This window comes from Miscanthus floridulus, chromosome 1 (assembly GCF_019320115.1).
Source record: "Miscanthus floridulus cultivar M001 chromosome 1, ASM1932011v1, whole genome shotgun sequence".
In the NCBI taxonomy this organism is placed as follows: Eukaryota; Viridiplantae; Streptophyta; class Magnoliopsida; order Poales; family Poaceae; genus Miscanthus; species Miscanthus floridulus.
The window spans coordinates 21,468,693-21,495,421 of record NC_089580.1 but is presented as its reverse complement, the minus strand read 5'-3'; the positions used below and the strand labels follow the sequence as shown (position 1 = coordinate 21,495,421).

The window sequence follows — 26,729 nt, the reverse complement described above, 5'->3', positions numbered from 1 at the left end:
AACAGCAAAAGTTTGTTGCTAAATCTGCTATCTCAGCAGTGAAAGGTGGTGATGCATTTGTTGGAGTAAAGCAAAATACTAGACCAATAATAGTCGTAGACAACTACGATAGCTTCACATATAATTTATGCCAGGTAAAAGCAGTACTGTTGCATTACTAATTAAGAAACTTTTCCATGCATTATGGTAACTTCAAAAGTAATTTAGATTGGTGATGTGATGGCATGATTAGTGTGAAGGAGCTTGAGTCTTTCCAGTTTCCACACTCTTTTCAACACATACTATCTTTGGATATCTAATTGGAAAAACTTCGGCATTGCCCAGTTAAAGTCTCTGGTGAATGAACCTGCATAAGCAATCAAAACATAGTTATGACTTTTCTTAGAAACCTCAGGGATTAGGAACTAAGGACTAATAATGTAACTTCGAATACTACAAATATGTGGCTATAAGAGGACCAAAATGGATTCCCAATAGAAAATATGGACAAAAATACATTCTTGAAATAAAGAAAGAAAGAAAGAAAGAAAGAAAGAACTTCTCACAAATATAAACTCTCTTGTCGATTGTACTGATTACTGAAGTTTCCTAAAATTTGTCTATATGCAGTGCATGGGCGAGGTTGGAGCTAATTTTGAGGTTTATCGCAGTGATGAGATCACTGTGGAAGAAATTAAGAAGTAGGTAACTATTCTTTCCTGTATAAGGTTCCGCAAGTTTACATGATGAATTCTCTTGATAATATCACATGCAGTGTGTTGCTTGCTCTACAGGATCTCTCCTAGAGGAATACTTATTTCCCCAGGCCCTGGTCAGCATTTTTCTGTACTAATTCCATTCGTTAATACTAACATATGAGATGCTAATGAATGTACTCTTAAAATCTACTGTTTGTATTTGGTCATCTTCTCTGAGGAGCGTTTCAGGCAGAGGGCGACTCGGCAGCACAGCATCGAGGATGGTGGAAGGGTCTTCAACTTCGCTACTTGGAATGAAGCCAGGGAAGCAGAGGATGCGCACCTGGAGTTCCGCGTCAACATCCGCATCGAGGGCATCCCACCTCATGCCTGGGGGGAGGATGTGGCTGCCCTGATCCTGGGGCAATCATGCGCCATCCACTACGTTGAGGAGCACACTCGGCGCCGGGAGAGGACAAGGACGTACGATGTGTGGGCCTGGTGCGCAGACCCGAATAAGATCCCAAAGACGATGTGGCTGACCATCACCGACCCGGATGCTGAGCAGCCACCTGTGGACACCCCTCGCATCTACGTGCAGGTCCACCACGAGCCGCCAACCGGGCTCAAGCATGCCCTGTCCTACAAGGTCTTCCCCCACCTGGTGGTGGTCGAGGATCTGTCCTTCATCAATGGGGATGGTGGACAGGGAGGCCACCCAAACCGCAAGAGGCGCAGGGAGTTTCTCTTGAGGTATGGTGAGCCAGACTCCCTGGGAGAGGCCTGGGGACGCCATGGCAGAGACCGTGGGCGCCAAGAGCATCGCAACCACAGAAGGGATGAGGACCACGACGGCCGTGGCGGCAACAACCGCCGACACAGAAGAGTCTCAGCCTGGGGCCGTGTCACTCGCTTCCGCAATGGAGTTGCGGACTGCTACAGCACCAACTTCCGTGGGCCTGCGCCGCGCGGAGGAGGCTCCTACCGGTCAAGGCTTTGGGAGGAGCCCAGGAGGTTTATGTACAAGAAGAAGGTGGCACCTGCACCGACTACAACAAAAGCAAGTAAGAACATGAAGCATGTCTCCTTCGCTGAACCGCTTGTTTCGTTTTTGGGAGAATCCATTAAAGTTGCAAGTGAGCCTCCTTTCCAAATCCTTGAGGTTTCGTGCCATGATAACCCAACAGATAATTTTGATCCTATGCTTCATGAGTTCCTCATTCATGTTGATCAAGGTGAACATGGCAAGAAGGCAACCAAGACAGCTGACCAAGAGTTGCTAAAGGAGCGCAAGTCGGGGGACATTCTGGTCCAAGACAAGGGGGCTATGGCCAGTACTGACCCACTCCAAGATTTGCTGGTGAGTTCTTTCTGCTCCAGAACAGTTGCAGAAATGGAGGATATCAATGTTGTCACTAGTCCATCCTCAGATAGTCCTATGAATACAACTAAGTTTTTTAACATGTCACAAGTAGATGGCTTCACAACTCCCTCACCGTCACTCATAGACCCAACTATTTTAGTAGAGGGGCAGGAAGTATTGGGGGATTTAAACAACTTGATCAACATTAATCCTGGCCTAAGTGAAGCAGCACTGCAACTTGTCACGCCACTTTTAGACAGTTTGACAACACCTCGACCTGAACATGCTGAAAATGCAAACCATGACATACAGAACCAAACTCCTATAGTTGAGGAACATGTTCAATCAGGAAATGAAAATGGCTTGCCAAACAACTGCCCTGTAGACCTCTTTCTTGCATCCATCTCTACAGAGGTAGACCTGCCTCTACTACCAGACCCTGCTACACTAAACAACCCACAACCCCAACCAAAATTTAAAAGCCACAGAGTTGCATCCTCAGTCACCAAGCGGAAGAGTGTGCGTCTTACAGCCAAAGCGTAGTCCAGAATTGGAAAAGATACTATACAAATAGCTCAGGACTTGCTAGTCAAGAAATTGGGAGAAATTTCTCTAGACAATCAGGCTGCAAATATTCCTAACATTGAGTCAAGTTCTCGCAGCACCTCGATCAACCACTAACCAAGAAGAGCATGGAGGCCCTTCAGGTTCTGGTGGAGCACGGTGCCAAGAAGATGAAGAAGGGGGGCAACCCCAGGAAGCAAGGACCAGCAACACGCATGGAGATGGCCTAAGGCACATTGCCTCGGGAAACAGTAGGGGCGGTTTCTCCAAATGATAGCTCTTACTGGCATCGCATCCTGGGCATCGGTGGCCTGGGACTCTCATGTCGCTTTAGTTTGGGCCCTGCGTGGCTGTCAAGGGGTTTGTATGCCCATGTTATGCAGATCGTCGGAACATACTAGCACTGCGGATGTGTCGATCATCTCAAGGATCTTTCAGTTTATTGACCAATGGGGGAGACTATGGCCTGCTGGCTCTGTTGCCTTCGGCAATCCCCGTTCGGTTCTATTTCGAATATTGCTGGCCTCGCTGCCTTCGGTCCATGTATGTTAGGAACTTGGTCTATGCTTTAGTTGCTAATGGTGGTTAATGTCGCAGAAAAATTGCTCTGTTTTGTATTGGAATGTTAGAGGCCTCAACGATGGGGTGAAGCGGGCAAGTGTGCGCAATCTCATTACCGCATCCAATGCGACTATTATATGCCTTCAGGAAACCAAGATAGAAAGCTGGACTCACAGTCTCCTGGTAGAAACCGTGGGTCCGGTTTTGGCTCGAAATTGCAGTTTTCTTCCATCGATAGGGGCAGCGGGAGGTATCCTAATGGCAATGTCTGATCAATTCTTCAGTATGTCACCTTTGCAGACAACGAACCATTCTGTGTCTGCTGAAATCACGATGCTAGAAGAGAACGTAACCTGGTGTTTGACGGGTGTGTATGGGCCACAGAACGATCAAGAAAAAATTGCGTTCCTTCAAGAGATTACAGACCTCAGACAGCATATAAGGACACCATGGCTTATCATAGGGGACTTTAACCTCATTTATAGAGCCGAAGATAAAAACAACGATAGGGTCAACATCCGAATGCTCAACAGATTTAAAAATACAATAGACAATTTGCAGCTAGCGCCTCTGGAGTTGAAAGGGAGGCGATTCACATGGTGCAACGACCAACAAAACCCAACGATGACAAAAATTGATCATTTCCTAGCATCAACCGAATGGTTGGAAATCTTCCCAAGAACTGACCTCCAGGCTTTAGCATCTTTGGGCTCTGATCATTGCCCATTATTTCTTCAGGAAGATACGGATTTTGACTTCTACCGAGGTTTCCGTTTTGAGGCGCACTGGATACACATGCCGGAATTTGCACAAACGGTCCAGGTGGCATGGGAGCAACCAGTAGCTCTCAGGACCCGATGTTGCGTATGCATGTCAAACTTTTGCGCACAGCAAGAGCCCTTAAAATATGGAGGCGAACACAACTCAGTGATTGGAAACTAAGAGACGCCATTCTTCACTTGATTCTATTAGAACTTGAGACAGCACAAGAAAGACGCATGCTGACGACGGAAGAGTTGGAATTTAAAAGATACCTGAAGATGAAATCTTTAGGCCTTGCTGCCATTCAAAGGGCAAGAGCCAGACATCATTCCCGGCTGACTTGGATTAGTAAAGGGGACACTAATACCAAGTTTTTTCAGCTCCACGCTAACGCTAGACATAAGAAAAATTATATTAGCACAATCCAAAGTGATGAGGGGCTCGCCGTCACTCAGCAGGACAAATCTAAAGCTGCACTAGAGTTCTTTTCCAATGCCGTTGGTAGTAGAATGCCGAGAGGTCGGGCTATCAATTGGGAGCAGCTGGGCTATTCCCCGCACAACCTTGATGATTTAGACACGCCATTCACAGAAGAGGAATTGCTCAACACAATCAGGGAATTACCACCGGAAAAAGCTCTGGGCCCGGACGGCTTCATTGGAGTTTTCTATAAAAAATGCTGGGAAATAATCAAAGACGATCTTTACGCAGCAATACTTGGTTTCTATAACCACAGAACTGCTAAGTTGAGTTTGTTCAACGAGGCCAATATTGTATTGCTGTCAAAAAAACAAGATGCAAGGACTTTAAATGATTATAGACCAATAAGTCTCATCAACAGCATGGTTAAAATCATCACTAAGATGCTGGCGAACAGATTGGCACCACACGTGAATGAGTTGGTGTCGCATGCCCAAAATGCTTTCATCAGGAAAAGGTGTATTCACGATAATTTCATTTATGTACAGAGGGTCATCCAGCTCCTACACAAGAAAAAGAAGCCAGCTTTGTTTATCAAATTGGATATTTCGAAAGCTTTCGACTCAATAGAATGGCCCTATCTCCTTGAGGTGCTTAAAGCACTCGGTTTTAGCAGGAAGTGGCGCAACTGGGTATCAGCAATCCTCGGCACTTCATCATCCAAAATTCTTGTTAATGGTAGACCGACTCAAAATATTCCTCATGCGAGAGGTCTCAGGCACGGCGATCCATTGTCACCTTTATTGTTCATCATCGCCATAGACCCGTTACAACGTATCATCGAACATGCAGCTCAGCGGGGTATTCTACACCCGGTTTTGCCCAAAGCCGCAAACTTGCGATGCTCTTTGTATGCGGACGATGCAGCCATATTTGCAAACCCGAACGTTACAGAGTTGAAGAATGTTCAAAAAATACTAAAGTTCTTCGGAGAATGCTCGGGGCTAAAAATTAACATGGAAAAGACGGAGATCTTTCCGATAAGGGTAGAGCCTGACTTAATACCTTCACTCATCCAGAATTTCCCTGAGAAAATTGGAACTTTTCTAGGAAAATATCTTGGGCTACCACTTCACACAATGAAGCTAAGGAAAATTGAATTCCAGCCGCTAGTAGATAAGATAGGAGCCAGGCTGCCGGGATGGAAAGGAAAATTATTGTCAACCTCTGGAAGGGAAACATTAGTAAAAATAGTTCTTTCCTCCATTCCAATCTACCACTTCACAGTTTTCCAGGCGCAGAAAGGGGTGCTCAAAAGGATTGACAGATTACGCCGCAGTTTCCTTTGGCGCGGATGAAACTCCAGAAAACGTTATCGGGGGACATTCACTTATAAACTGGCCCACCACCTGCCTCCCAAAGGAAAGGGGGGGATTGGTATCATGGATTTAGAGAGATTCACAAGAGCTTTGAGGTTGAGATGGCTATGGTTCAAGTGGAAACAAAAGGAAAGAGCATGGACAAACCTGGAAGTCCCATGCGACAAGAACGATCATGAGCTTTTCAACGCATCGACCGTAGTAAATATTGGCAATGGAAAAACAGCTTTGTTCTGGACTTCGTCATGGATTAACGGCGCTTCAGCAAAAACAATCGCGCCTAGCTTGTTTCAGAAGACGCACAGGAAGAAGATTTCAGTGCAGAAGGCTCTAGAAAATAACAGATGGATTGACCACATATATCCTCCGAATTCACATGCACAGGTCTCTGAATTTGCCGACCTTTGGGAGGCCATCAAGGATACGCAGTTGACCAACAATATGGAAGACGATATAAGATGGCGTTGGACAGAAAGTGGAGAGTACACAACAAAAAGCGCTTATGAAATTCAGTTCCAGGGGACCTTTTCCAAGCTCAAATTATGCCAATTTGGAAGGCCAAGACGGAACCGAAATGTAGATTCTTCGCATGGACGCTAATGCACAAAAAAATTTTGACCGCAAATAACTTGACAAAGCGAGGATGGACAGATGACCCCATTTGTAAACTATGTACAAATGATCAAGAGACACCAACGCACCTGTGTAAAGATTGCCCTTTCACTAAGGAAGTGTGGGAGTTGATCAAGATATGGTTCAGTTTAACTGACCTAAGCTCCATAAACACAACCGGGTCGCTTCATAATTACTGGCAAAGATGTAGGAGAAAAGTTGACAAAAATCAAAGACGGTGCTTCGACGGGATCATAATCTATTTTTGGTGGAATATCTGGAAAGAGAGGAATAGGCGAACTTTTCAACAAAAAAGTTTGAGCCCAAGACAAGTCGCAAGTTTGTGCAAAGATGATATAAGTCAGTTTTCTTTGGCGACGGCTCCAATTCATAACACGACGAACTAGCAGTAGACCTTTTCTTCAGTTGGCCCAGGGTTCTTGTTTTCGGAGTGTCCCTAGTCTAAGTTTTTTTACCTGTATAGTTGTTTTTTCTGCCGTTTTACTGGTTTCCGTTTTGATTAGCAGGGGACGCTGGGTGTAAATAGGGAGTTGTATTTGCTCTTTTTCTCTTTATATCGTCTAATAAAATCCGTGGCAAAGCTTTTGCCGTCCTTTCGGAAAAAAAAATCTACTGTTTTATTTTTGGTATGCCTATAAATTATTTTGTTTTCTCTTTTTAACAAAATTGAAATGACAGGCACTCCTCAAGATTCTGGAATATCCTTGCAAACAGTTACAGAGCTTGGACCCTCTATACCATTGTTTGGGGTTTGCATGGGTTTAGAATGCATTGGGGAGGCATTTGGAGGTTTGTGTGTGCACAAGTTCTTCACTTGAGGTGTATCTTTAGACTTCAAACCTATCTTATTTTCCTGTTTCATGTTTGTAGGGAAGGTTGTCCGATCTCCTTATGGAGTTGTGCATGGAAAGGGCTCCTTTGTTCATTACGATGAGAAGCTTGATGGAACTCTGCTTTCCGATCTTCCAAAGTAAGATCCCTTAAGCTTCCCATCCATCGGGTTTAATTGGCATACAACTTACCATATGTGGGGCCTGATACTCAGTTATCTTCTTTCTTGTGTCTGGCCCTCCCATTTATTTCCCTAGAAAAGTTAAAAGTTAATACAATCTAGACCAGCTAACAATACTTGTTCAAAAGAAGACCAGATTACAATATAAAGTGACGATACATGATTTAGGAGCATAAAAGTGTTGTTTAGTGCAAATAAGGACTGTATTTTTTTAATTAAAAAATATGGGATTTGCTATATCTCAAGTGCCTGAAATATGGACTTTTTTCAGGCGACGCTACAGGCCCTTGGATGTGCATCCTACGGTCAGATCTGTGATCTGTTGTTTATGCTACCCAGGCAGCTATAACGGGTCCGCGAATGAACCCGCAAATCAACCCAGGCAACTACCGGGCCCGCCAAACCTTAACGGGCGCATGATCTGATACCCGCTAACTAGATGAATTCAAAAAAAACACGTAAGTGGAGAAAGTGACGAAAATCAGTAACATTTGCACACAAAAACACAAATATGAGATATATATAATTTAGTCACAATGAATATGATGGGATGTTCTTAAAAATATTTAGTCACACATAATGAGATGTTCTCGATAAACAAATGAACAATGAATATGATCTTCAAAAATTACAAAACACAAATATGAAAATTGCACATTTCAAATAGTGCAAATACTACTTGTTAATGCAATTATACTGTATATGTAACACATGTCACATTTTTGAAAATTACACATTTCAAATAGTCACACAGGTACAACTCCAAACAAGACAAATGACAACTCAACAGAATAAGAACTACTACTATCTATCTAACCACCTTAGATGACAATGCAACCAACCACTGTGAAAATGGTACATTCTGAGAAACCAACACGAGAAACCTAACAGGATACAGAATCGCCTTAGACTGCACCCTTCTGCAACCATGGCAGTTTGCTCCCTTGGGGTGACACCATTAGCAGCTACTGCCACTGCACCATTCTCCACCACAGCATTTTATTCCGCTATGGCCTCAGGTTTCTGCACATTCTGCTTCCCATCAGTAGCTTGAATTTCAGCATTGTTGGTGGCAACCAACTTTCCATTCATGACCTGGAGAGTGGAAAAATGGCAGTTGAAATAGCTTATCAACATCCAAATAAGGGTAAACACTACTGATGGATACCATGAAACAGGCTGAATAATGCCAAATTGCCAATCCACATGAGCTTGTAATAGGAAAAATGCTCAAACCAACCCTACAGTACCTCCATTGCTGCAACTTGTACATGTTCAAAGGAAATCTTAGGGAACAGACGCTAGATTTTCATAGCTCTCAGGTTAACAAGTGAAACTGCAAGTGCTAACATTCATACAAGTGCATTAAAAGAGGGCTCATTACACAAAGTAGATTGGTAATCACACACCTCAACTAGATACTGACGCTTTGATTTCTTCTGCTGCATTATCTTTTCACGGCCATCATAAAAGCTAAAGTCATCCAAGATGGATGTCTTGGAGACATGATCCTTGAAAATCTTTAAAATCTGAAGGCCTTGGTCAAGCTTAACCTGCAGACACCATGAAAAAGTATGGGGAAACTTAGCTACCGCAACATTAAAAGACTTAGACATAACAATTTTCCATTTCTCTTAAGAGAGTACTGGCTTCCTGATTCATGCATATCAAGAATTTCTGCTACAATGTGAAACCATCAACAATCAGTGGAGAAGCTGACAAAACAAGAGAAAAACTAAAAGCAACTTAACTCACCTCCTGCGTATCTCTGCTATTTGTAACTGGTTTGTTTTCATTATACTCAGGAATGATGTCCTTCAACAAGCTGCTAGGAATGTTCTTCACAATGTGCCACTTGACAGGAAAGCAAACAGTCCACTTGTCCCGCTGCTAGTATTCAACTATCTTGTTAAAATCAACCCGACCCACCATCTCAGCCAGACCAACAAACTGTCCGCTGGTGTTAACCTGAAAAATCAAGGAAGACAAGTAACATCAACATCCAACCTTACACACAGGTTCACAGAAGGGGAAAAAGGCTCTTTAATAGAGGATAAGGATCAGACTTACAGAAAACAACAGGAACACCTGCGCATTACAGAACTAATGACAAAACAGGAAGACCGTGCTTCCTAAATGCATATTAGCCTTCAAAAAGCAGGTAACGAAGCATGAAATGAAGCAGTCAGCCATATAATTCAGCTGCAAGCACTAAACCACGTTAGAGCAATATTATTTATCATCAAGACTGGATATTGCACATGTTAAACACCATAATTGCAAAAATTGAAGTGTGCAATTTACTACTTAATGTGCAATCAAGATAACATATTTTCCAAGAGCACAACTTCAAAGTACCTAGAGCATATTTTCCAAGCTGAGGTTTTGTGAACTCAAAATTGAGTATTATGTAAGAACAGAACACATACATGTAGTTTTTAGGCAAATTATAACCAGCAACAACATACCTCATATGTAACCACACCACCAGATTCTGAATCTTGGAGACGGGTTGCTGTAGAAACAGCTCCAGTTGCTGAAATGATGCGCACTGCCCAAAAGATGACATGAACACAGAGCAGCGGTAACATCATAGAAGACTAAATGGGCATTTCAACTAGCACCTAAACTACAAGCAGCAACACAGAGCAGCAGTGGCATCACGGAAGACAGATGTGTGTTGACACAAATCACAACAAACAAAGTTAAAAGATGTGGTAGCACAAATCACAAGAAACAATTTTTTCTATGAAAGTAGAAGGACAAAAATGAGTTGTGTGTCGGCACAAATCACAAGTAACAAAGATATGGTGTGTGCTATCACAAATCACAACAAACAATTTTTTTCCATGAAAGGACAAGGACAAAAATTTAGTTTGGGCTGGCACAAAATAAAGAAAAAGATGTGTTAACACAAATCACAAGAATGAAATTTTTTTATATGAAAAGACAAGGACAAAAATGTGCTTTGTGTTGGCACAAATCACAATAAACAAAGGCTACTAGGTTGGGGTTACAAGTCTAACAGGTTCCAAGTCTTCCTGAGGCAGGCAGGCACCAAGTGCTGCAACAAGCCACCGAACATAGTTGCGACGTGTCGGCATTACAGCCACCCAAGCATAACTGCAGCAGCAGTGCTTAAAAAACCAACATTTAACATCCTACGACCAAGTTAAGTCTTCCTGAGGCGAGGCAGGTACCAAGTGCCACAACAAGTTCACGGAGAGTTTACCGCCACCCGACAAAACTACGAGGGTTCAGACCCAACCATCCACCAAAAAGTAAAACCACGACACATTCCCCTGCTCAGTAGAAGAACATCAAGCTACTCACTTTCTCATGCAAACGGGACAGCTCCTGGACAGGGACGCTGCCGGCCAAAGTGTGGCCGCCGTGGCTAGAGGACGTCTCCGACATCTCATCGAATTTTATGAACTGACCAACCTGAGCAGCAGCGAGATGTGCATAGCAGATGCGAGCAACTGCAGGTAGGCAAAACAAGGAAATCAGAAACAGGAGATCTGATACACAAAAGCTACTAGAGATGTTGACAACACCAAAGGCAATGCAAGTGCAACAAAGAAAACTAAGAAGGGAAAGTTAACAATTGACAAAACCAGGAACAACAGATGGAAGCAAAATTTATCAATTAGTAAGGAACATGCGGTCAATTTGAGTGGCCAATTAATTTATGTAATTTATGCAATGAACAGGATGTTACAAGCTTAAATTAAATTATGTTCAGAACTACAATTGCATATGCTGAGAACTACAATTGCAGTGCCCAATAGCTGCAATTTACATTGTTGGTGATTGCAATTGTGCAACTGAATGTTTCATTTGTATGGTTCTCATCAACAGCAGATATTATTAGTAACAGAGCACTTGTAAATTCAGTAGTATGTTGCTCCTGCAGGCACCAACATGTCTGCCAGGTCATTTCTTATCTCACAACACAGTTGCTTTAGTGTGGGGTTATGAATGCAGGACACTTCTTATTTCAGGGCAACTAACAGACTTGAAACAACACCAATTGACTGCAAACTAACATATGCTGACCTTATTGTTGAAGTTCCATCTACCATTGCGTGTAAAAATGTCTTCACCATTCCCAGTTTTAAGATGAACGAAAAGACAGTTATAAGATTTACGCCTTCAAAATTCTATAACCACAAAGGATATCTGAAATGATATAGGATAAACGGTAATGACCAACCATGGGGGCTGCAGTACCCTACCATCAACTTATGTGAAACTTCTAGCAATTGTAATCCCACATGCCTTCAGCATGGACTCTACATCATAGTTGCTTCTCAGCAGTAACTACGCAATTTAACATGAAAAAAGAACAGTTTAAGAAAACATCGACAATAACCCAACTTGCTAGGCCCAATTTGACAACAAAGAGCGCAGGATTACACCTTTTCAGTAGGTATAGTAGGATTCAAATGGTTATCGAGCCAGAACATTTTGCCCTAGAGAAATATCTGTGTTAGGACAAATAACAAGAAGACTACAAGATTAAGCCCATTATTTGCAGAAAAAACATAGATTATACCTTGACAACGAATTGAGGTAATCTCAGAACATGTCACATCAATGCCTTCATCACTTAGTAATGTAATGCCTGATGACTCAACAACGAATGGAAATGATACTGCTAGAGACAGGTGATTTTGCCACCTTAATGAACCTGTGGCCTATGGAGAACACAGTTTACAATTATTTCATCTAAAATGATATGATGGATAAATGTGAAGTTGCTATTTGGTTAGTAAAATAGTAAGTGATGAAGACTAAATATGATAGCAAAAAGGGAATATTTTAGTAAGAAAAAATGAACACCTTCAGGAACTCATATAAACATTTTACTGTCAGAGCAAGCCTCCTAAACATAGATGCAATTTTCTTTCATCACTAGGCATATTCATATCCTAGCATTTTTACCAAGTGATGTCAAATTTGCCATATTATGATGCAGCACTAAATGTTACTCACTGTTGTACTGCTATGCTGCAAGATGTATTAAAAAAGCAATGCATTTTTAGAAGTTCCTCATGTTTAGTTGTGCTTCTGCACACTTCAAGCAAACATCAAAACTGAAGTTAGATTCTAAGATAAAACTAATGTCATGCAATCATAACTAGGTAGCATATCAAACCAGTTGAAATTAAAATATAGAAAAAAGCACCAAGCATCTATATGATCTTAGTAATAGGTACTGATTGACTGATGTGATACGAATTCAAAAATCCAGGTATGAGTGTTGCGAACTTGCGATCCATCAATGGCAGATGAAAAGAGAACATAAGCCCCTTCTGTATTTAGAAAAATATCAGGACAAACCTGAATGAGATTCAAAGACTAGACGGACAGTTACAGCATGAGCCCACTGAATCCCTAGTGCAGCAACAAGATGAGAATCAAACCTTTCAGCACAGTTATTACCATCCTTTCTGTCCACTGCAGATGATTTTGATGGATAGTTTAGTCAAGTTCGACAAATTGTCTAAAACATAGCCGTTATAGGAAGAAAGTCCAAACCTTCAAAGGAAAAATGGTAACCATCATCATTACTTTGGCTGCGTCCTGCGTACTTGGTTTGTAATCACGACTAGAATTCTTGAGAACTTTGCTATAGACCTGCACAAGGAAAAAAGGGCGTACCCAGTGCAAAGAGCTCCCGCTCTGTGCGGGGTCTAGGGAAGGGTGTCAGTGGCAAGCCTTACCCTCGCCTGCGCAATGCGAGGAGACCGCGACTCGAACCTGGGACCTTCCGGTCACAGGCGGTAAGACTCTACCGCTTGCACAAGGAAAAAAGAACGAGAAGAAATAAAAGGTATTTCAGCAGGATGAGTATTGGTAAACTAAAACATTACAGAGAAAGTTCTGTGAGCATTAAGAGACTGGGAGACACACTTAAGAAAAGAAAGGGTCCATCTTAAAGGGTGTTGCCTGAAACCTGCTGTAGCGTTCTCATTTTCCCTATTACAGACATGATGTAACAGAGGATTAGTTTTCTATCAACTGATAGCATAACTATTCAGGAACTATAAACTCAGCTTATGTAAAAACCTAAAGGCTACATATGTGAAATGCTTCTAAACATAGCAAGCATTAGAGGTGTAGCAGTCAGTGAGATGGCACAGAAACGAATCCATTAGATAGCAGCCGTGGCTCTTGTTTTGCTACAACAATAGCAGTTTGGACATTATGCTATTCTATAGTCAAACATACTACAATCTAAAATTGGACATTTTGACGATCTGGTTGCCAGCAAAAGAATATACTTATATATGTAGAACAGTGTCTACAAGAATACAATTCAACCTTTTAAAATATACAACAAGTTATTTGAAAACTAAACTAAGGAAATTCCATGTCCATAGCTTACAGCGACATAAGAGTAGCCATGTTATCAACAATGAGTAACTTCACATCATGCTGAAGAAGAGTCACCTTCATCTCTTCCAAACTGTAGAAAGATAGTACAAGAAAGGGGGAACAGTGTTAGCACAACATGTCAAGTTTAGTGAGGAGCATAAACCTAAAGCACAGGATCTAAACTATGATGGCGCGAGATTGAGCAGAAAAGCTTTCCAAATTTTCAACAGCATGGTACTAGAATCTCAAAGATACGTTAAGGAACTTTCAGTCCTTCATGTGCCTAAGAACTAAAATACTCAAAATATCAGTCCATTACCGGTATATTTTGCAAATAAAGGAAAGAGCGCTGGTAATGAAGTTCACTGATTTCAAGAACAGCTATACCTCTTGGTGAAGTTAGCTAAAGATGTTGGTCGCGTTACTAGGATCCTCCCAGTCATCTGAAAAAATAAACAAAGGATATGAAACAACAGGCAAGACATTTCAGGCTTGTGAGAACAGTACTACAAGAACTGAAAGAAATATTAGCAAGGTTCCTAAGCTTGGTCACCAAATGAGCGCATACAATTGAAGCATTCTCGGAATTAAACCATCCCATTGCATCACAACAAACCAAATTCGTGACCATCTCATTGCATCACTACAAAGTAAAAACCAAATTACTTTCATCCTATTGCATCACTACAAACCAAATTACTTTCAAACCATCCCCTTGCATCACTACAAAGTACAAAACAAAATACTTAGGTTTGCGATCCTAAAATGAGTGAACAATGGAAAGCACAGATTCGTGGAAATTCTCGGTAAAGGGAAAGTGGATCGATCGAACGTAGTGAGGCGGATCAGGACTACAGATACCGTGGAGACCCCAGCCGCAGCAGCGCCGGTGTGAGGGGTTCTGGGGCGGTGAAGGGAGAGGCGATGAAGGGAGGAGATGAGGACCCGGTGGAGAGGAGAGCGACGGTGGAGAAGACGATGATGGGGGTGGCTAGCAGGGTTTGCTTGATTCACGTTAGCACAGAAAGCCGAGCAGTAGGGGTTTGGAGGAGGGGAATGGACAGACCTGAACGGCGGCGCCGATGTTCCGCTTCCGTATCCAGCAAGGGCGCCTGGGGGGATGGGGAAGCGGTGGCTGCATGCCGCCACGTACGCCGCATCCGCACCGCGCAGGAGGTTTCGCGCTACCATGCCGCCGCTGCCGCTTCTTCCCCATGGTCCTCGTGTCACTGTCAGGACTCAGGACGGAAGCGTGGTGTTAGCGGGTGCGGTCTGTGGTGCCGAGCCCAATAACGAAAATCAGAACCAATAATAGCGAAACAGAGCGCACGGATCGCAAACTCCAACCAACGGCCCCAAGCGTCGCCTGAAGACACGCCCGATTTCAGGCGACTGGGGAATAGGAAAAGTGAAAAAATATACTTCACTATGGTACAATAAGCTTCGGAATCCAACAAAAAATATGTTGGCAATCTAGAACTTGGGTTCACTAAATGAGAATGAAGTCTTCACCGAGAGTTGTGTTATTGGATGTGTCATCCTGAAGCTTCCTTTTTGTTGTCATGACAGAGGCAGACTTGCTTCTTATTGTTCCATTATTAGGTTTGCAAGAAAGGAAACATAGTTGAACCATCTTTGTTTGCTTAGTTAGCTTTTATTGATGTGTAACCTGAAGTTACAGATAGGTAAGGAAGGTAGCTTGTCTTGTTTTGTATTTGGAGAATCCATTTAGGTTACTGAAAATATAAAAACAACAACAACAACAACAACAATAACAAAGCCTTTAAGTCCCAAACAAGTTGGGGTAGGCTAGAGTTTAAACCCAGCAGAAGCAATCAAGGTTTAGGCACGTGAATAGCTGTCTTCCAAGCACTCCTATCTAAGGCTAAGTCTTTAGGTATATTTCATCCTTTCAAGTCTCCTTTTATTGCCTCTACCCAAGTCAACTTTGGTCTTCCTCTGTCCATCTTCACGTTACTATCCTGGCTTAGGATTCCACTATGCACCGGTGCCTCTAGAGGTCAACGTTGGACATATCTAAACCATCTCAACCGGTGTTGGACAAGTTTTTCTTCAATTGGTGCTACCTCTAATCTATCACGTATATCATCGTTCCGAACTCGATCCCTTCTTGTATGACCGCAAATCCAATGCAACATACGTATTTCTGCGACACTTATCTGTTGAACATGTCGTCTTTTTGTAGGCCAACATTCTGCACCATACAACATAGCAGGTCTAATCGTCGTCCAATAAAACTTGTCTTTTAGCTTCTGTGGTACCCTTTTGTCACATAGGACACCAGATGCTTGCCGCCACTTCATCCACCCTGCTTTGATTCTATGGCTAACATCTTCATCAATATCCCCGTCTCTCTGTAGCATTGATCCTAAATATCGAAAGGTATCCTTCCTAGGCACTACTTGACCTTCTAAACTAATATCTTCCTCCTCCCGAGTAGTAGTGCTGAAGTCATATCTCATATACTCAGTTTTAGTTCTACTGAGTCTAAAACCTTTGGACTCTAAAGTCTCCGCCATAACTCTAGTTTCTGATTCACTCCTGTCCGGCTTTCATCAACTAGCACTACATCGTCCGCGAAAAGCATACACCAAGGGATGTCCCCTTGTATGTCCCTTGTGATCTCGTCCATCACTAAGGCAAATAAACAAGGGCTCAAAGCTGTAACACCCTGGTGTTACGAGCTTGTTTAGCACCGCGATTTAGGCCTAAGAAAAATTTCTGAAAATGACTTTCTCGGATTTTTTATTTAAAACGTACTCGAGGCGATAAGCGAATCCTGTGTGACTTAGTTTTGTGGACTCCAATAAACGTCCTAGTTAAATTACTCAGTGTGTAAAGATATTTAGAAATATCGAACTGACGAGAAAGAGAGCGCAACAACTTCTTTTATTAGTCCAGCGTACAGCGTACGTGTTGCCGGACAATTATTCACCGTCTCATCTTCTGTCGTGGCGCGGCAGTGCAAAGTCTCCTCATACATCCGCATCCTTATTTCCTGGTCTTTGCTTTCGCTCCTCTCTCTGTCGTGCACCATCGAGCAACCACTGCCTCTGTTGTTCCATCGAATCATTACCTTGCCGTGCTGCCCCTGCTGCCTTGCCCTGTCCGCCCCTGTCTCCGCTTGCTCTGCCGAGCTGAGCATCCAACAAGGGTGTGGTCGCGTGTAACGCATGCGCCCGTGTGGGTTTGTCTGTCCTAGCTGCGCTGGCTGTCTGCTCATTGCGTCACCTCGCCTGCACGTGGTTCTGTCCCACGCCACGTTTATGAAATCGATGATGAACCGCACGGCTCCTCGCTATCTCTCTCACGCGTCTGTTTTTCTTGGTCTCCATCCGCTCTGCTGCGCCGCTGGGCCTCGGTTGTCACCGCCCGCCGTTGTCTCTTCTTTCCCCGCTCTAGCCCAGCACCATGCCGCCTTTCATCCACAATGCTCCTGTTCGCCGGGCTCGCCTGCTGCTGATGCCCCCGTGAAGCTCCGTCGGTCCGTGCGCCTCCCGTCGACGAGCGCGCGCGCCCCTCGACCCCTCCCGCACTGGTTCCACTGCTTCTCGGCATGATCGCACCACGGCTGCCACCACCATCTCCTCGCACGTCGTCGTGGCCTTGCATCGTACCATAGCACCGGCGTCTCTCTCTCCCCTACTCCTTCGCTGCTCCTCCCGAGCTGCTGCTGACCACGCACGCCCGCCCGCCATCGCACCGAGCTCTGCGATTGCCTATGCCTGCGGCCGTGATGGCGTAGCACCACCGCTCTCCTCCGTCTCACCGAGCCGCATGCGGCTCTGCCTCGCCTGCTCCATGGCACCGTCCCTCTTAGGCGTCTCCTCCGCCGTGTGTCGCTACCGCGTGGCCGCCGTGTCATCCTCCTCCACGTTCGGGTCTCCATCGCCAACGCCTTGCCTCCCACTGCTGGCCTCGGGTGGGTCGGTGCTCGCCGTCACTCGGTCGTCGAGCGTGCGCGCAGGTCCCCTTTAGCCACGCTGGACAGTAGTCCATGGCGCTGCCCCTCCCGAGTTCGGCGTTGCACCCCTCCACGCCACCTCAGAGCCAGCCGCACCATCGGGCCCGTGCTGCCCCACCGGGTGCCGTCGTGTTCAGCACCACCGCCGGTCGGTTTTCTTCCACTGCGCTGCTATGTTTCTAGGAAGAGAAAGGACTCCGAAAGCAAATAGCAAGTCGTACTATGTCCATTTTGCGAAAACGTTAGACTCATAAATTTATAAATGAGGGCTTAGTTGATTTAGGGAAACTTCGGGGGCCTTTATGCAAGTTGCCACCGCACCGGTAGGCTCATCCGCGCTGGGTCGGCCTGCCGCTGTCGCGTCGGCGTCGCGCGTGGGCCATTGCTGGGCCGCTCGCGCCCCGCCGCGCGCCGGGCCGACCTGTTGCCTGCGCCTGGGCCGGCCGGGTGCGTAGACTCATGCCTATGGGCCGGGTGTGCGCAGACTCATGCCTATGGGCCGCCCGCTGTCTGCACGCCCATGTGTCGTCCGCTGCCAGCGCGCCGTTGGGCCATGGTCGTGTCGTCAGCCTTTTTGATTTCTAGAGAGATTTCTAATTTAGCTTATAAAGTAAACTTGTAAAATTAATATAAAATAGTATAGGGATCTAAAAATTATGAAACCAATTTTGTTAATCTCCTAAAATCATGATCTACCTGTTAGCATATTTTGTTCATATAGTTTGATAATATTCTTGGAAGCTATATAATTAATTTAAGGTACTTAATATTGTAAAAATATAAATTTGTCGGAATTGTTGTGATAAATTGGTAATAGTGTTGAATCTGAAATTTGTACAGTAGGCTCCTAGCAATATTAGGTACTCACTGTAATTTTTGTAGCTCTAGAATAATTAGTTTGCTAAATAGATAATGATGTCCTATTTCGAATAAAGATTAAATCGATAGGATGAAATAAAGAAACAACTTGGATTTGTATAACTAAAATGATTGTTGGGAAATAACGTCTTATCTAACAACGTGTACATGTAGCCTAAGTACGGTCGTCATTAAAACTAGCCCGTTAACTTGAGAGGCGTAAATCTCATTTTACGAGTCATGATTGCAGTTGATTAATTACGTTTTGCATTACATCGCATTGCATATCATAGAGGTACGATGATGGGTCAACGGATCAATTGAAGGATGATTAGGAATCCGAGAATGGTGTAATGGTATTCTCTCCAGGAGATGATGCAATGGGCTTTCTATTCAGATGATGGTGGATGATCTGAAGATGCAGATACTAACTTTTTAATATATCTTACCCAGGCAAGCCCCGGTGCATCACCCCTACTTTTTTGCAGTTTAAATTATAATAGTGCATTAAGTTTAAAGGAGTTGAATGAAACCCACTTTCATATATATCTTTATTTTATGAGTCTTACTAGTATGACAGGATCGTGTAGAATGCTATGCTACAAGTCTCCGGTAGAAGTCGAGTGATGGTTGTCACTCGCGAGAGATAGAAAATATATTATTAGATTATTATCACTTAGAATATATAAATGGTGGAAAGAAAAATGATGACCGGGTAGGGATATGGTTTGGGTATTGGTGGGTGTAAGAGGTTGTGTCGTCGTGGACGCAGGGCATAGCTTGGTTACACTGCTTTTCCTGTCTGTGTCGGTTAAGGACCGATCGTTGCATAAGCCATCGAGGCAAGTCACAGACTTATTATCCCAAGCACATACTTGAGTATGGGCGCTTGGAAGACTTGTCCTCTTGTCGTGGGTTTCGACTCTTTCCGGACCGACTGTCAGGGTTTTGTTTTGGTGGAGGAGGTCCTTGCACCGCACTGAGTCCGGGACTCAGGGGTGGGGGCTTGGAGTCCCAGTTTGGATGGGGACCTAGGATCCCAGGACAGGAGGGTGACGGGTTGGTCCTGCTTGTGCCTTGGACACAAGCAGGGCGTGTGTTTTCGGGGTACCCAGCTAGAGGCATTGATTCGCGAATCGCCGAGCGATCCTGTACGGCTTGTCTTATGCCTAGCACCGTAGTAAGAACTGAAAGATAAAAGATGAAAAAAAATCTGATTGCTTACCACCTGCTTGAAAGTAGCACAGGTGCTTACATAGAATGGTTAGTTAATGAACCAATGCGGTCATTAATAAAAATCGAATATAAGGACGCACGCTTAGTAATGCTTCCTGCAAATGCAATAAACCCACAAGCTAGATAGCCTTACATATTCTTGGAGTCTTTTCTTTCCTCCTGTCGGATAAGTCTTGCTGAGTACAATTGAGTACTCAGGGTTTTATTCCCCCTATTACAGGTGACAGGTGGATGCTAGAGCTGACCCTTGTGTGTGGATACCTCCTGATGGGCTCAGCGAGAATTCCTTTATGCTGCGATCGTAGTTTTTATTTACAACTCTCACCAAATGCTTTTATAAATGAAAGTTTCATAATCTGTTGTCGTAGTTTATATATCAATACTTCATCTTGTCATGTTAGATGTTTATTTCCGCTGTAATTCGGATCACTTGTTTATATTCCGTTGTTCAATTAAATTGTTTATAACTCTGATAATATGTTCATATTCCGCTATTATAAATGATAAATATTTTACTCTGATGTTAAATGCAAAGTGATGTAAGAAATGGTTAAGAATGATGTAAGCTTTATTATCTCATTTGTGATCCTGATGAGAAAAATATGGATTTTCGGGTTCTCCCCTGGGGTGTGTCCGACGGGACCGTGTAATTTGGTGGTCTCCTTCTAGTGCTTAGTGTCTAATGGAAGACGAGCATTCCTGGAAGGCATTAGATTAGGCGGTTCTGTCACAAAAGCTGACCCTTGATGTAGTCCTATCCTAATCAGGAAGTCATCCGTATCTGCATCACTTGTTCGAACTCTAGTCACAACATTGTTGTACATGTCCTTAATGAGCCCGACGTACTTCGTTGGGACTTTATGTTTGTCCAAAGCCCACCACATAACATTCCTTGGTATTTTATCATAGGTCTTCTTCAAGTCAATAAAAACCATGTGTAGGTCCTTCTTTTTCTCCCAATACCGCTCCACTACTGAAAATATAAAAAATATGAATAAAATGTTTTCTCTTAACATAAACATTACAGGAGAGACGCTTTTACTAGCTCCTCTGAAATGGAGAGTTTTCTTGTTATAATTGCCATTATTTGATGCGACTGTCAAGGGTAGTTTTTGAATTTTGAATCCCAATATTTTAGCATCAGTTACATACAAAAATTGCAACAGGATGACAACATTTTCGACAGAGTTTTGGTCACCACACTCCATGTGAATGCATGCACAAACTCATACTGCTATTTAACCTGGGCTGAAGAATATCACTTCAGTTACAATAGGCTCATTTCGAGACACTACTTTCCCGTAGTAGGTATTTAGTGTTGAAAGTTCATTTTTATGCAAAATTCTGATAAAATCAAGAATGCGCCAACGTTCCCGGATAACAAACCTTCGCTTAGGAGATGCAAATACTAAATTTTCCCAGTTAAGGGCAAATGCAAGATCCAGAAAAAAAACTACATCCAGTGCCTTCAAAGAGGCAAAGCAATGAAATTCTCTTCGCTAAAAAGGACAAGGAAAAGAGGTCACTGAGCACTTCAGGCAACACCTCGGATTGGGAGGCTGTGAGCAGGCTGTCTGCCTTCAACTGGACTTCTTTGGGCTACCAGCAGCATGATCTGTCGGCCCTTGAAGCCCCTACACAGGAAGAGATAAAAAATACCGTAGACTCGATGCCCGGAGACAAAGCCCCAGGGCCAGACGGATTCACAGGAGCTTTCTTCAAGAAGTGTTGGGATATCATTCGTTCTGATCTCACAAGTGCCTTAAATCAATTATACAACATGAACAGTCAGCACCTTGATCTACTTAACTTAGCCAACATTGTCCTCATCCCAAAAAAGCCAGACGCCACTAAAGTAAGTGACTACAGGCCCATCAGCTTGATCCATAGCATCGCAAAGATTTTTTCCAAACTGCTTGCAAATAGATTGGCACCCTTCCTGGATGACCTCGTTTCCAACTGCCAAAGTGCATTTATCAAGCGGAGATGTATCCAGGACAATTTTCTCTACGTGATAAACACGGTGAAGAGACTGCAAAAACTGAAAATTCTGGCGCTCTTCATGAAACTGGACATCCAAAAGGCCTTCGACACTATCAATTGGAGCTACCTTCTTGAGGTCCTCCATGCATTGGGTTTTGGGCAACGATGGAGGGAGTGGATTTCCCTGCTCTTCGGCACGGCCTCCTCGAGAGCCATGGTAAATGGTCAGCTCGGGGATAGTTTCAGCCACAAGCGAGGGGTGCGACAAGGAGACCCCCCTCTCACCCATGCTTTTCATTTTAGCCATCGACCCCCTACAGCGTATACTAGGCTTCTGCTAATGGAGTCCTCACGCCCCTGCCACTGGCATCGATGAAACTTAGGACTTCACTCTATGCAGATGATGCAGCAATCTTCATTGCAAATGGATAACCATTTGTTACGAATGGGGGAATTGCTTCTTCCAATCTAGATGATTGGATTTGCACCAAAGGAAACCATACCGAACCGGGAGGACTTGCTGGCAGTAAAAAGAATCCTGGAAACCTTTGGTCAGGCTACAGGTCTAGTTACCAATTTCAACAAGAGCTCCATCCACCCTATCCGATGTGATGGTTTAGATCTTCAAAATATCCTTGAACCTTTCCCAGGCGCCTGCAAAGACTTCCCTTGCCGCTTCCTTGGGCTACAGCTCCACACACGAGCACTGCGAAAGGTACATGTCCAACCACTCATTGAGAAAATTGGGCAGCGCCTACAAGGATGGAAAGGGCGACTTCTAAACCGCGCAGGAAGGCTCACCTTAGTCACCTCGGTGTTATCTTCCATCCTGACTTATCATCTGACCATCTTCCCCATTGCAGCCTGGGCAAGAAAACAAATAGATAAGATTCGGCGATCCTTCCTCTGGAAAGGGGACGACAAGGCAAATGGTGGACACTGCTTAGTCAACTGGCCGACTCTCACTCAGCCCAAAGACCTTGGGGGACTCGGGGTGATTGATCTTGTCAAGTTCAGTAGAGCACTCCGGCGACGGTGGCTTTGGCAGGAGTGGGCGACACCTGACAAACCTTGGATGGGCACTGATGTCCCATGTAACGATATGGACCGCCTACTCTTCAACGCCTCCACTACCATTTCCATCGGCAATGGCAAGAAGACCAAATTTTGGCACCATAGTTGGTTGGATGGTGAGGCACCCAGAAACCTAGCCCCCCACCTCTTCGAGTTGGTAAGAATGAAAAACAAAACGGTGTACCAAGAACTAAGCCGCGACGCTTGGATACAAACTTGGAGAGGAAAATCACTACATCATCTCAATTGGAGGAGTTCGTCTCACTCTGGGTACGCATTCAGCATGTACAGCTGCAGCCGGATTTAGAAGACCAAATTAACTGGAAGTGGACCAACAGCGGGCAATACAGCACCAAATCGGCATACCGCGCGCAATTCTACGGCTCCTACAGAAGGTACAAGACTGAGATCATATGGCAAGCACGGGCGGAAAACAAGTGCAAACTCTTCGCTTGGATCCTAATCCAAAATAAACTACTAACAGCAGATAATCTCGCCCTTAGGGGATGGCCTCACCAAGATAACTGCATTCTTTGCGGTGGCCCGCTCGAGTCAGGAATCCACCTGCCTGATGTGCCCTTTCGCACAGGAGACATGGTCTAGAGTTGCAACTTGGGAGAATTTCAGCAACCTCCAGCCGGCCATACAAAACAATACGGACACCTTAATTCAATGGTGGGAATCGACCTTGCCCTCAATCCCAAAAGAAAGGAGGCGTGAATTCAATGGAATGGCTATTTATATCATGTGGAATCTGTGGAACGAGCGTAATCGCCGAATCTTCGACAACAAATACTCCACAGCACTTCAAGTGGCCGGCCGAGCCAAGGAAGACCTGGGGCAATATAGAAGGGCTTTCACAACAGCTAACCATTAGCGTCTTGTGTCCGGTTGGAGACCCCCTCTGTGTATAGTTTTACTCTGGCTGCTTTCCTAGTGTTGCCGGCTGTGTTAGGCCTCAGTGCCACTCTGTACATAAAACTCCTATCTTCTACTTAATGAATGGCAGAGCTCCTGCCCTTACATTCAAAAAAAAATATTCTGATAACTTTGTCCTATAGCCCATTCCAGGCCGGAAGGTATCACAACCTTGTAATTGAGAAGGATAGTTTCCCGCATGATACCCTGGAAATTGTTGCATGGACAGATGATGGGTTGATCATGGCTGCTCGCCACAGGATATACAAACATATTCAGGTTTGCTCACATGTCTTTTTTATTTATAACAACATAATGAAATTGCTGAGAATCCCAATGGTAGCCGAACCTACCCCCACGTCGCTCCCACGTGAGCGGCTCGGGCGGCTCCTCCCCCCAATCCCTAGCAGACCCTCCCCTCCCCTCCCCGCCGCGCCGCCGCCGGAGCTGGCCGCCGGCATGGCTGCCCGACCGGCAGGGATGGCGGCGGCGGGGCCTTTCTCCTTTCTCTTGGCGGCGCGTGCGGCAGCAGGCCGATGGCCCCTCCCCTCGCGTGAGCTGCGTGGAGCTCAGCGGGGAGGGCCGTCGTGGCTATGGCGGCGCCGGCTGGTGCCCGAGCTGGCGCAGGGGACGGCGGCGGGCTCTCCTTCTCCTCCGCGCGTTCCCCTCCTCCTCTCTTGACGGCGACGGCGATGACAGCTGGGGTAGCCGGTTCGGGCCACGTGAGGTCAGATCCGGTGCTCGGGAGGCCGGATCTGGACTCCAGGTGTCCAGTTCGGCTTCGGGGCCGGCGGCGGGTGAAGTGGTGGCCGGTGGCGGTTGCGGCGGCGGCCGGGGCTTGTGATGGCGCTGGGGGCAGCGCTCCCTCTGCCTGCCTCTCTCCTCACGGCCCTGGCTGTTGCGGTGGCGGCCGGGCCTCTTCAGGGACTGGCTATGGCCAGGGCGGCAACCTGCTGGCTAGCCTGCCCGTGGTGGCCGGTTTACCGGCCTCGGCGACGGGCCGGCACATGGCGGTGCCTTCGTTTGTGGTCAAGACGGAGGTGGCGGCGGCGGCATGGGGCGCCGGGTTCGGGGCCTGGTGTCCGGATCCGACGGTCCCAGGGCAGGGGGCGGCGCCCGAGATGGTGGGGCACACGCCCTGTAGCGGTTGGCGGCGAGGTCGGCTGCGACATCGGTGGGTGCCAGGGCCGACGAAGATGGTCAGTGGCGGCCTCGTCGTGCGGCACTGGGACGCGAGCGGCGGAGTCAGGTCCGGCTATGTGTGGCCCGAACGGAGGGGGTGACGGCCGACGCAGCTGTGCGGCTGCTGCGTGCAGCCGGCGCGTCGATGCCCCTCTGAAGGGGCTTCCGTGGGGCGGCGGGACAGCGACGATGGCGGTGAAGGCTGGCAGGGGGTCCGGCTTCGCGACCCGGCGTTCGTGCTAGAGGGTTCTTGGGCGAAAGCCTTGGCGACGGCGACGCCATTGGGCGCCGCTTCCCTGTTGGGGGCGTCGTGTTTTCCCCTCTAGCATGTCATCCAAGGGTGAAAACCCGGTCCACTTTAGACGTGCGACGGTGGTGCCATCGGCGTCGTTCCCTTCCTGAAGGCGTCGCGTCTGGATTATCGCCGTGGCCTCGATGCAATGCATGGGTTTGCGACTGGAAGTCGGAGCTGCTCTTCGATAGTTGAGCTTGGCAACGATGACCGGTGGCGGTCGTTCCTTTGGACCAGTCGGGAGGTGACCAGTGGGTGGCCTGCCATGGGAAGTCCAAGCTGCTGGCAGCTTTGCTTCCATGCTCGGCAACGATGATCCATGGCAGTGTGTCGTGTTTGTGCTCAATCACGTCGCGTGGGGTGGTTAGCCCCTCGGGTGCCATTTTGGCTACTCGGTTGGCTAACCTTCTTGTACATTATTACATTCTTTCGTCTTAATTGAGCGGCAGAGCTCCTGCCTTTTGTTTCAAAAAAACATCATTTCAAATCATGTCATGTAATCTGGAAATTTGCTACTGTGTTTATAAGTTGCTTGCCTTCTAAAAATAAAATGCCTTTTCTGTTGCCTTGTGATTTTTTTTTTTTACTTTCACAGAAAGACTAAAAATGGTGCATAACTGGAAGTTCATAACCCTTTTGAAGCATGTCATCATACTGCTTTGCGATTTTTAACTTTAACCCATGATGGCATTTACCTGTTCATCAACGCAAGTAGTGTTCTTCCAAGCTCACCTCTGGATCATTCACCAGCACAATACATAACTAAATAACCTAGGGAAGCAGATTAGATTTTGATTGAATTCTGACTTGTATACTAGAGTAAGGTTTGCATAGGCTGCTTGAATTTGTCTGTTGACTTGTACATGGGTAGGTTTGCATAGGCTGCTTGAATTTGCCTATCTGGCAACCAGGGCAAAACTAGTAGACTTTCTGTTCGTGCTTTCACTAGTGCCTCCATCTATCAGCATTCTGCCGGTGTATTTGGTTACACCATCGCTGCTGTGTACTGTGGTAAGCTGAAGGCTTTTTCCAAATCAAATCGAACTGTTTCTTTCTTTTCTACCTTAATTAGAAAACAAAAACAATCAATCTTTTATTAAGTGTTACTGTTGTCCATTTTGAATCTACATCCGTGAACGTTCTTATTATGTAGGGCGTGCAGTTCCATCCGGAGAGCATCATAACTACTGAAGGGAGGCTCATGGTCAAGAATTTTATCAAGAAGATAGGATTTGGTAAATTTGCTCTCCATGATTTATCTCGTTGGAAACAGCAGCAGCAGCTGGTCAGCAGCCATGCGTGGTGACAATAATAAGATGCTGTAACTGCATATTTTTGTCTCTCACCTCACGTATTCCTCTTGCTGCTCGAACATGTAAAGTCAGTTGTACATGCTCAGATGTCACAACACTCTTAAGTCCAATTACTGTACAGTACATGTTTGCT

General features: G+C 45.3%; 2 protein-coding genes and 1 pseudogene across 2 annotated transcripts; 2 read left to right on the top strand and 1 right to left on the bottom strand.

Annotated features, from left to right (window-relative positions):
• Positions 1-26,729, top strand: LOC136475614 (anthranilate synthase beta subunit 2, chloroplastic-like). The gene is made up of 7 exons (XM_066473141.1): positions 1-134; positions 610-680; positions 774-811; positions 7,038-7,148; positions 7,230-7,329; positions 23,953-24,088; positions 26,437-26,729. The coding sequence occupies exons 2-7, from the start codon at positions 613-615 to the stop codon at positions 26,587-26,589; spliced, it is 606 nt and encodes a 201-aa protein (XP_066329238.1). The 5' UTR covers positions 1-134; positions 610-612; the 3' UTR covers positions 26,590-26,729.
• LOC136475605 (uncharacterized) lies at positions 954-3,193 on the top strand. The gene is made up of 3 exons (XM_066473130.1): positions 954-1,813; positions 1,913-2,037; positions 2,694-3,193. Exons 1-3 carry the CDS (start codon positions 1,210-1,212, stop codon positions 2,832-2,834), a joined length of 870 nt encoding a protein of 289 aa, XP_066329227.1. The 5' UTR covers positions 954-1,209; the 3' UTR covers positions 2,835-3,193.
• LOC136510209 (DNA repair protein RAD51 homolog 2-like) lies at positions 11,824-14,971 on the bottom strand (annotated as a pseudogene).

Excerpts from the sequence above, each read along its gene's own strand:
- LOC136475614 (XM_066473141.1), top strand. The coding sequence starts at position 613 with ATGGGCGAGGTTGGAGCTAATTTTGAGGTTTATCGCAGTGATGAGATC. Across the intron at positions 681-773 it reads ACTGTGGAAGAAATTAAGAA|GATCTCTCCTAGAGGAATAC; the intron begins GTAGGTAACTAT and ends CTTGCTCTACAG. Across the intron at positions 812-7,037 it reads ACTTATTTCCCCAGGCCCTG|GCACTCCTCAAGATTCTGGA; the intron begins GTCAGCATTTTT and ends TTGAAATGACAG.
- LOC136475605 (XM_066473130.1), top strand. The coding sequence starts at position 1,210 with ATGTGGCTGACCATCACCGACCCGGATGCTGAGCAGCCACCTGTGGAC. Across the intron at positions 1,814-1,912 it reads AGAATCCATTAAAGTTGCAA|GTGAACATGGCAAGAAGGCA; the intron begins GTGAGCCTCCTT and ends ATGTTGATCAAG. Across the intron at positions 2,038-2,693 it reads ACCCACTCCAAGATTTGCTG|TTCTCGCAGCACCTCGATCA; the intron begins GTGAGTTCTTTC and ends CATTGAGTCAAG.